Source organism: Acinonyx jubatus, chromosome E2 (genome assembly GCF_027475565.1).
Source record: "Acinonyx jubatus isolate Ajub_Pintada_27869175 chromosome E2, VMU_Ajub_asm_v1.0, whole genome shotgun sequence".
NCBI lineage: Eukaryota > Metazoa > Chordata > Mammalia > Carnivora > Felidae > Acinonyx > Acinonyx jubatus.
In genome coordinates this window covers 44,345,091-44,356,458 of record NC_069396.1, presented here as the reverse complement: position 1 = coordinate 44,356,458, position 11,368 = coordinate 44,345,091, and the positions used below count along the sequence as shown (strand labels likewise).

The following is an 11,368-nucleotide window of genomic DNA, read 5'->3' as shown; positions in this document are numbered from 1 at the left end:
GTAACAAAAATCATAAGTTCACTGTTTTCCTGAGTTCTGTGAGTTGTTCTACTGAATTACTGAACCCAAGAGTGGTCATAGGAAGCCCTGAATTTGTCAGGAAATTTGTATAATTCATCACATCAGAAAATTAAAGAAGAAACACATGTTCATACCAATAGATATTTTATGGCTTCTGGCAATGGCAGGGATTAAGTAAAAGAGGGACTGAGTGAAATTAGTTATGTATAACAAAGACTATTTATATCAAGAAGCATTACATTAAATGTTTAAATAGGGGCCTGGGTGGCTCAGTTGGTTAAGCGTCCGACTTCAGCTCAGGTCACGATCTCACGGTCCGTGAGTTCGAGCCCCGCGTCGGGCTCTGGGCTGATGGCTCAGAGCCTGGAGCCTGCTTCTGATTCTGTGTCTCCCTCTCTCTCTCTGCCCCTCCCCTGTTCATGCTCTGTCTCTGTCTCAAAAATAAATAAACGTTAAAAAAAATTAAAAAAAATGTTTAAATAGATACATGATTTCCATTAAATTGAAAAACGAGAGAATGTATCCCCCACTAATACTCAACTTTATTCTGAAAATACCAGCTACTGCTATGAGAAATGTAAATAAAATAAATATAAATATTGAGGGGACTTATTTCTATTTGCAAATACCATGACCACATGGCAGAAAACATAAGACTAAATATAAATAAAAAGAGTAAGATTATCTGGTAAGGTTGAAAATAAAACTATATCTAAATTTAAAATGTTAGCAAAATAATGAATGCCATAACATAGTTATAACACAAGACACCTTGATAGAAAACAATTCCAATATTTTTAAATGTGTAGTACCTGGAATATCTTACAAATCATGAAAAATCAATGAGATAATCCCAAAGAAATAGAAAAAAATGCATGAATAAAAAAAGCACTGTAAGAAAAACGATTGGCCAATAAACATATATGAAAAAGATGCTCAACTCCCTTAAAAACTTTTTTTGTGTTTACTTTTGAGAGCGAGAGAGACAGAGCACAAGCCGGGAAGGACAGAGAGAGGGAGACACAAAATCCAAAGCAAGCTCCAGGCTCTGACCTGTCAGCAGAGCCCAGCACAGGGTTTGAACTCATGGACCATGAGATCATGACCTGAGCCAAAGTCGGACGCTTAACCGTCTGAGCCACCCAGGTGCCCAACTCATTTGTAATCAGAGAATTAAATGTTGAAACCAATAACAGAAGAAAATACGGATGCCCATTTCAATGATCGGAGGGATTCAAAATTAGTGCAGTGTTGGCGAATAATATGTATGTATGGCTGACCGTGAACAATTTCACTTCTAGATACGCACCTTAGATTCCTACACCCATTAAAGAAATCAGAAAATACACAAAATGATATTCAATATAGCATTTTTATTACAACTGAAAATGGTTTATGTCCTAATCACTATTTAACAGACTATTTAATCATGTTTAATATATACATATCAAGGACCAAGCTATAATCTTCTACATTCTACAGAAAAGCACTAACCCTCAATTCAAGCAGGAAGCTTTTCAGAATATGATGTGAGCTGCAAAGAAAAGTGTCCTTCCTTACCTCCTCCCGACACAATCACTCACCATAATGTCTGAAATGATGTCCTGGAAGACATTCATTGTGGTAATGGAAGCATCTACCAAAGTGGTTCACATTCTAAAGATGGTAAGAGATACTGGGAATGAGAATTCTACAATGAATTAATTTGAGATACCCTGTGTTAAGTAATCATCTCTTTACTATATCTTTTAACAAACTGATAATGTCTATTTGGATTTCCCCAAAGGTAGATTTTTTAATGCCTTGCTGAATTTACACATTTTCCCGAGAAATCGTTTTTTTTCCCCCAAATACCAAGGACTACTATTCCCCAAAACAAGCTTATGGAGAATGTTGGATTAAGACCCTACACTCTGTTAAACATTGGTCCCCTGCAGATATCAGATACTTGGGAAAGGCAACACATGGATTAGTCAAGACAGATTTTGTAATAAATTCTAAATATACCTTATTTAGAATTAAGATGGGTAGAATCTTCATAAACGAAGTTGGTCTAGATTTTGCTTTTTAGGAGCGATCTTCATCTAGGTTTGTATCAGGATTAACTGTGCGGAATTAATTGGTAGAATTTTGTGAAAGATTATCTATTCTTTAAAGCTTTTACCTATACAACTACCAGAGTTTTTTCTTAAACAGGGTGTTCATATACACACATTTGCTTGTTGGTCTATTTGAGTCAACTGTCATAACAGAATCCTACAGCAAAAAATAAGTAACCCTTTTGTATTTATGTACTAGAATACATATAGCACATATATACAGTATTACCTTATAATTAAAGCAAATTTTTCTTGATAATCTGTAGCTATGCCACCTTTGTCAATATTCTAAATGTATTATCTTTCATTTTCTTTTTCTTTATTAGATCCTCCAGAACCTAGTCATTATTAACATTGGTTAAAATCTACTACTGTCTAATCCTTAATTTCTATTTTTAGTTGTGCTCTACTTCTCTTGTGTAGGTTTTATTTTTTTCTGTTTCTGGTTTCTTGACATAAATACTCATTCCCTTAACACATTTATTTATCTGACAGGCATAGATAAGGTGAAGATGATGAAGACTGGCCCCACAAACGAAATTTCCTTAATGCGTTAAAGGGGATGAATTTCTCACCCAACAGAATTCTGGTGACATCTGACAAGTTTAGATACACACATCTCATCAACAATCATTTCTAAGTCTATAAATTTCGGTTTTGATTTTAGACATTTTATTATGGAAGCTTTCAAACACATTAAAGAAGTAGAAAATAGAAAATATTAGAACAATGACCCCCCCCCCCAAAAAAACAAACCACTACCCTTCAGTAATTAACATTTTACTACTCTACTTCCCAACTCTCTGTGCCAATTCTTTTTCTTTTGCTGGAGTCTTCTAATGCAAATGCAGTATCTTACCATTTCATAAATATAGAAGTATGTATCTCTAACACTTAGAACCTTTTATTTTTTAATAACCACAATAACATTATCCCTAACAAAATGAGTATTTCTAAATATCATCTAATACTCAGTGCGTGTCCACATTTTCCCCAGTGTCTCCAAAATGTCTTTTTACATTTTGTGTAAACTAGGTCCAAGTAATGCCCATGTACTGAATTTAGTTGATAGGTCTCTTAGGTCTCTTTTAATCAATTAACAGTTGCCCTTACCTTTTCTTTTTCATATCACTCATTAAGTTGAAGAAATCAGATCATTTATTTTGTAGAATTTTACAGTTCTGGGTCTGCTTGGCTGCTTCCTTCTGGTGCCATTTACTTTGTTCAGCTATTCCCCAAATTCTTGTTTTAAAGAATTTGATTTAAAGGTTTGCTTTCTTCAGTTCATTGTTTTGGCAGTAAGGCTTTGTAGGTGGTGGTGTGTACTTCCTATTGCATTTTATCAGGAGGTGGATATTGTCTGATAGTCCCACTTTTATAGAGGTTAAAATTGATCAAAGGGCTCAGAGGTGGTCAGCTTGATAAATCCATTGTAAAGTTCTCACTATAAAATATTTCACTCAATAGTGTTAATATCCACTGAAGATCATTTTCTGGACCCATTATTCTACTAGGGAACTAGAAAATAGTGATTTTTCTAATCCTATCATTCTGTTTATTTGTAATGATTATTTAAAAAAACAAACAAACCCTTTTAATTTGATGAGCTTTTGGTGGCCCTGAAACTTGGTCCACATGGAAAAAGCAAAAGAAGTGCTCATTTTTCTCCTTATCAATTTTCAGGATGAGTTGGTACCCAAGCATCTTCCATTGCTGACCAAACTGTGTAGCTGTAACCAAGTAAACTATCAAACTACTAGGGGGATCATATCAAAAGACCCAACTCCCACTGGTTGAAGATGGGGCAATTTGATCAAACAGAAAACTGACTACAAAGGAAATGTTTTTTCTTTTATACAAGAGTTTTACACACACACATGCACACACAATATTAAACTTCCAACTGGTGAGTTTCCTGCCATCTTTTTAATAATTTCAAATTCATCTTTAACAGTGGTCAAACAACAGGGATTGCAAAACATTTACTTTTTGGAATTATTATGGGAAACTAATTCCGTATTTTATCTGATCCTTCAACAGTTGTAATCTTAACCTCACCTTCATGAAATTCATAAGGTTTCTTTTAAGCATGAAATTACTGATGCAGCTCAAATGCTCAAATGATGAAGAACTTCTCACTTTCCATATAACGTCTTAGATTTTATCTGGAATAAATTATCTTAAGTTTAATTAAGTGCTGAGCAGTGACATGAGGCATTTCTACATTTACTACTTCTATAGTATATTTTTATATGAATTCACTAATACTAATGATAACGACTATAGATAATATTTACAGAAAACATGCTATGTGGCTGCTATTTTTCCAAGCATTAACTAATTAATTCTCAAGACAATCCTGTCACACAGTGTTGGCAGGCTGACTCTGAAATGGTTCCCACATTGTGGTATTCATACTCTTGTGAAATCCTCTACAATCTCTACCCTTGAGTGTGGGGTAGCCCAGTAACTTGGTTCTAATCAGTAGAGGACAGCAAAGGTGTCATTTTGGTGATTAGATCACATATGATTATAGCTTCTGTGATGCTAGCAGGCTCTACCACATTCTTGACTTGCACACTTAAATAGCAGCCATTTGAAGAAGCCCATGTAGCATGGAACTAAGGTCAGCCTTCAACCAACAGCCAACTAGAAATTGTGGACCTCAGTGCAATAGCTGACAACCATGTGAGGCTGAAAGTGGATCCCTTCCCGTTAGACCTTCAGATGAGACCCAACCCTGGCTGAAACCTTTAGTTTAGCTTTGAGAGACCCTAAAGGAGAAGCCCCAACTAAGTTATGTCCAGACACCTGACCTATAGAAATTGTGAGATAATAAGTATTATTTTAAGCTACTAGGTTTGTGGTAATTTATTATACAGCAATAAATAACTAATATACATAGGTACTATTATCACCATTTTACAAGTGAGCAAAATGAGGCACAGAAGTTTAAGTACCTTGTCCAATAACACACTGGTAATAAAGTGGTGAAATGGGATGATGACAGATAAGGCTAAAGTTTTTCCTACATTCATTGTATTATTCCCTCAAATGAATTTGCCAAAGATAAACATCTGAAAGGTGATAGAAGGCTTTTAAAGCAACATTTTTTTCCCCAATAATATAAAATTTCTTACACTTAGTTGAAGCATGAAACAAATTTCTCAAAAATGAATTTTCTGATATTGTTACATAATGTACAATTGAAGGCCTTCTTGTTTTAAACTCCATTATGAATTTTCTGATGTTGAGTAAGGTGTGAATGTTGTCTAAAGGCCTTCTTACATTCCTTACATTTGTAGGGTTTCTCCCCAGTATGAATTCTCTGGTGTTGAGTAAGGAATGAATAAAGTCTAAAAGCCTTACCACATTCCTTACATTCATAAGGTTTCTCACCCGTATGAATACTCTGATGCTGAGTAAGTTGTGAGAGCAGTCTAAAAGGTTTTCTACATTCCTTACATTCATAGGGTTTCTCACCGGTATGAATACTCTGATGTTGGGTAAGTTGTGAGAGCAATCTAAAGGCCTTCCCACACTCTTCACATTCATACGGTCTCTCACCAATATGAATGCTCTGATGTGAAATAAGTTGTGAGTAACTACTAAAGGTCTTCCAGCATTCCATACACTCATAGGGTTTCTCACGAGTATGGATTCTCTGATGGCGAACAAGTTGCTGCCTTAGTCTAAAAGTCTTTCCACATTCCTTACATTCATAGGGTTTCTCACCAGTATGAATACTCTGATGGACAGTAAGTTGTTGGCATATTCTAAAAGCCTTTCCACATTCCTTACATTCATAAGGTTTCTCACCAAAATGAATTTTCTGATGTACTCTAAGGTCTGGACCACATACAAAGGCTTTCCCACATTCCTTACACTCATAGAGCTTCTCAGCAGTATGAAGTCTCTGATGTCGAGTAAGATGTGTACACTGCCTAAAGGTCTTCCCACATGCCTTACATTCATAGGGTTTCTCACCAGTGTGAATTCTCTGATGTCGAGCAAGTTGCTGATGCACTCTGAAGGCTTTTCCACACTCCTTACATTCATAGGGCTTTTCACCAGTGTGAAGCCTCTGATGTTGAGTAAGTTCTTGGAGCACTGTAAAGGCCTTCCCACATTCCTTACATTCATAGGGCTTCTCACCAGTATGAAGTTTGTGATGTCGGATAAGGTGTGCACGCTGTCTAAATGCCTGCCCGCATTCCTTACATTTATAAGGTTTCTCACCAGTATGAATTCTCAGGTGTTGACTAAGTGTTGAGCGGCGAATAAAGGTCTTCCTACATTCCTTACATTCATACAACTTTTCTCCATTTTGAATTCTCTGATATTCAGCAAGAAAATTATGCTTTTTGTAAGTGGTCATTTTTTCAGAAGTAATTTTCACTTGCCCAAAATATCCCTCTTGTGGTTCCTTTTGCCCCTCAATCTTGCCTTTGCATTCCCAATCATTTCTAAAAAGGGAGTCCTGAAGACTGTAACTTTTAATTCTTTCCATTATCTCCCACTGGAATGAATATATTTCATAAATGTCCTTTTCTGGAGATAAAGTATTGGTCCTGTATCTGGACTCCAAATCTGAAAGAAAACAAGAAGGCAAACATACACTGTTTTCTTGTGACAGAAGAAAGCAAGCTTCTATAGAGAAATAAAAGGCACCTAAAATAATGCCTATTACAAGTGAATGGATTAGATATCTCTAAAACAGGCATTTCTGCTACAATACCACATATGTGTACTGAAAAAACCCCTTATCTTCTGCAAAATTACACACCAAAAAAGAGCTTATGAAGAAAACAGGGCTGGAGAAGACCACTCAAACCTATGCAACTTTATTGGCAGAGCACTAACAAATATAATAATTGATATCTTAAGAGATAACTCAAAAGGCAGCTGAACATGGCTGAAGGCCACTTCATGGATACTAAAATGCCCCCAAATAAAGTGGAAATGCTGGATTTCAAGTGCTGAGACATTGCAGTGGGGGGGAGGGGGGGAGCCCTGAGCCAATGAGGCTACCATTAAGGTGGGAATAAAGTAAAATGTAACCTGTCTTCAGCTAGAAGCCATGCAAGATTGATGGTATGTATCTCTGGGGAGACAGCCCTTGGTGCAGACACTTACTAATATTCTTCATGTAGAGGTGAAAGGGCATCCAACAATAAAGCATCAAGTTGAAGGCTTTTGCCTTTCCTGCTGAATGCTGTAAGTCTACTTTATTCTGGCTTCATTCAAGTAGGAAAATTGCCTGTGAACCAACTAACTTTCATATTATACTGTTATTCCCTATTTCATATCACTATTAAGCTAATTTGTATTGTGCGTTATTAATTATATTATGGAACAGACCGTATTCTCCTACATTTAAAAAAAAAAATGGTAAAGGAAACACAGAGAACAGAGTCCAGGATTGGAGGTAAGCCTGGTGATTAGGGACACAAGTTAAATCAGAGTAAGAATCACCTGAAGATTTCTTAAAACTATACATACAGAGGTATTTTTTTAATATATATATTTTTAACATTTATTTATTTTTGAGAGACAGAGACAGAGCCTGAGTAGGGGAGGGGCAGAAAGAGGGAGACACAGAATCTGAAGCAGGCTCCAGGCTCTGAGCTGGCAGCGCAGAGCCTGACACGGGGCTCAAATTCACAAACTGTGAGATCATGACCTGAGCTGATGTCGGATGCCTAACCGATTGAGCCACCCAGGCACCCCTCACAGGTATTTTTAAAGGAATGAAACCTAATCTGCAGGATTGAGTCCTGGGCATGTTTTGCTTTGTACTTATTTATATTCTCCAGCAAATGATTCAAATGCTCATCAATATTTGAGTCTCTCTACTTAAATGTTTTTAATGACTTCTCTTTAGAATTAGAATCAAATATAAATACCTGAGCAGAGATAAAACTCCTCTCTCATTTGGCTGTTCATGCCACAAGCCTCTTTTCAGCTCACAAAAGGTACTACCACTGTCCCCATTAAATAGGACCATTCACAGGTTGTTCCCAACTGCATGGTTGGCTTCCCTTCATCATCAGGTCTCAATCAACAATCACTTCAGAAAAGCTATTCCTGCCGATCCTGTTTAAAACTATGCACTTTACACTCTATCCCAGCAAAGCGTTGCTCTCCTTTTTCCCAATTTTGGAATATTTATTAATTTTCTCATTTGTTATTCCATTAGTTTCTTATCCCTAAGCTTCCTTAGCGGCAGAAGTAATCTCTAAGTTCATTTACCATTAAATAACAAACCCCATTCAAGAAACAAAACAGATGAACATATGGGAAGGGAGAAAAAAAGAGGAGAGGGAAACAAACCACGAGAGACTCTTAACGACAGAGAACAAACTGAGAGGTGATGGAGGGAGCTGGGTGGGGGAAGGACTAGATGGGTGATAGGTATTAAAGAGGGTACTTGTTATGATGAGAACTGGGTGTAGTATGCAAGTGATGAATCACACTGAATTCTACTTCCAAAACCAATATTGCACTGTATGTTAACTAAAATTTAAATAAAAAGTAAAAGATATATAAATAACCCCAAATACACAATAAATGTTACTCATTTAATTCCCATAACTACATAATCACTAACAGATATGTGTATCTGTTTCTAATCTTTTATTTATGTATTATCTTTTTGATGTTTATTTATTTTGGTAGAGGGAAAGGGTGAGCAAGGGAGGGGCAGAGAGAGAGGGAAACAGAGAGAATCCCAAGCAGGCTCTGCACTGACAGATGCAGGGCTCGAACCCACGAACTATAAGATGATGACCTGAGCAGAAATCAAGAGTCGGACACTTAACCTACTAAGCCACACAGGCGCCCCTCTAATCTTTTAAAATGTACTACAATAGGGGTGCCTGGCTGGCTCAGTTGGTGGAGCATGTGACTCTTGATCTCAGAGTTGTGAATTTGAGACCCATGTCGGGAATAGAGTTTACTTAAAAAAAAAAAAGTACAATGATTTACTTATCTCTGCTAGAGTTTATACTATTATCAATGCTACATTTGCTCAAATTTTTGTTTCTTCATACCTCTTCTAGGTGCTCCTTCCCATTCCTACATACCCAAAGCAATTTTTGTACTTCCTAGAAAACTATCTCAAATATTAAAAAAAAAAATTTTTTTTTAATGTTTATTTATTTCTGAGACAGACAGAGACAGAGCATGAGTGGGGGAGGGGCAGACAGAGAGGGAGGCACAGAATCTGAAGCAGGCTCCAGGCTCTGAGTTGTCAGCACAGAGCACGATGAGGGGCTCAAACTCACAAACCATGAGATCATGACCTGAGCTGAAGTCGGGGTCAGGGCTCAACCGACTGAGCCACCCAGGCGCCCCTCAAATATTTTTTAATCACACTAACAGTGAAAGGCTTATGAATTCCTGAACAAAAAGGCATGGGCAGATATTGAGTATAGCAGAATGACTGTCAAATATGGAATGGTACCTGGGATCACCTGAGTGCAAAAGAGTAAAAAATAAAGGCTATGTTGGATAAAGGTCCAAAGATAGTGATCCAGATGGGGGACTTGCATGAGAAAATCTAAATGTTGAATGAAGTAAGCAAAGATATGGGGAGATGTGGGATAGGAGAGATAAGAAACTTTTTTTCTGTGACTACAGTACAAATCTATAAAACTGCTGGAATGGCTCAAACAAAAGTCTGATCACTGTGAACCAAAATAAGAAATAATACAATCATAAAACCAAAAGTCATCTTCACACTTCAAGTTAAAAAAAAAAAACAAAACCCTTTACCAAGTAAATTGTAGACTATCTAGAAAATAATATTGAAAATACTAGATTACCAAGAATCTACAAAATAGACTATAGATCTTAGAAGAATTCATCAATGCATTTAAATTCTTAGAATAAAGAAAAGAAATATGAGTATCCCAGTCAAAAGTTAGAAAAAGAACAAAAAAGTATACGAAGGAACTCAGAGGAGGAAATACAATAAAAGCAAAATTTCATTGATTAGATAACAGAAAAAAAATGAAATTAACACAATTTAAAAACCTAGGTTGTTTGAAAAAAGTCAGTGAAACCTATTAACCATTTGCTAAAAAAATAAAAATAATGAAGCCACTCAAACAAAGTAAAAAATAGCAACTAGGTATTCAGGAACAACTCACCATGGGTGTCTCTCATTTTTGCACATCGTGCAAGAAGTATTAACTGCCTTTGTTCTGGACTATCTTTTAAAGAATGTTTGTATAACCAACAACCTTGGAAGGTAGGGATAGTATTTCTCTCTGGATCAATAGGCAGGTTTGCTAACTGTTCAATATAATAAAGGTAGTGTCTCCCTCAGAGCAAAGGTCACTCGTGCTTATTGCCCATTATTAAAGATTTGGGTTCTCTACCTTCAGGGTTCTTCTCTTATTATGCAGCTCACTGCATGTTCAAGTATCCTTCTAGACCCATGCACATCACTCCCATGGGGTTTGTGGGCAAAATAGGAATGATGCAAATATGTTGATGTTCATGCCATTTGTTGTGCTGTTTTATTGTTGAGCAATAAAATCCTCATCTTTGGTTTAGGGCTCTTGTATCTTTTGCCAGCATCCATGACACTGCAGCAGGCTAACTTGTTAGCTTGCATGTAGGGTAAAATTGCAGATGCTTCACAGTTCTTGACACTAACAAATAATTAACAAAACAGAATATTTTGAAAATCATAAGGAACTACCATGCCAATAAAGGGTAATTTTCTTTAAAATTTTTTTTAAGTTTTTATTTATTTATTTGAGAGAGAGAGAGAGACAGCATGAACAGGGGAGGAGCAGAGAGAGGGAGAGAAAGAATATCAAGCAGGCTCTGCCCTGTCAGTGCAGAGCTTGACACAGGGCTCGAACCCACAAACTGCGAGATCATGACCTGAGCCAAAATCAAGAGCTCAACACTCAACCAACTGAGTCACTCAGGTGCCCCTAAAGGATAATTTTCTAAGGAAATATAAAGCAATCAAAGACCTAAAAACTACTCTGAAGATTATAAAAACTTTAGAAAGCACAGAGCCCAATTATAAAATGGCCCAGAACATTACAAAAAAGAATTCCAAGTTATTTTAAAGTGAGTTTAAAAATGAAACAAAAACCTAGTAAACTATATGTCAATATCACTTACAAAAATTCATTCAAAAACACCTACAGCACATGAAAGAAAATACAGCTAACTGTGGCTTATTTTAGGAATGCAAGGGCAGTTCAATACTAGGAAATCTAAAA

The 11,368-nt window shown here is 36.4% G+C and overlaps 1 protein-coding gene across 6 annotated transcripts in view; it reads right to left on the bottom strand.

The window, feature by feature from the left end:
* Positions 1–876: 876 nt before the first annotated feature.
* ZFP14 (ZFP14 zinc finger protein) overlaps positions 877–11,368 on the bottom strand; it is a 28,063-nt gene continuing 17,571 nt past the window's right edge. Inside the window, exons 5-6 of one of the 6 annotated variants that reach the window (XR_008293516.1) lie at positions 2,029–6,710; positions 877–1,677 (exon numbers count right to left, since the gene is read on the bottom strand). Coding sequence is in view for 5 of the 6 variants with exons in the window: in XM_053210230.1 (XP_053066205.1) it covers positions 5,344–6,710 (1,367 nt within the window). In the remaining variant the exon portion in view is untranslated. Of the gene's footprint in view, positions 6,711–11,368 lie in introns of all 6 variants that reach the window. The other 5 variants (XM_053210230.1, XM_053210228.1, XM_053210227.1 and 2 more) reach the window with 5 other exon arrangements.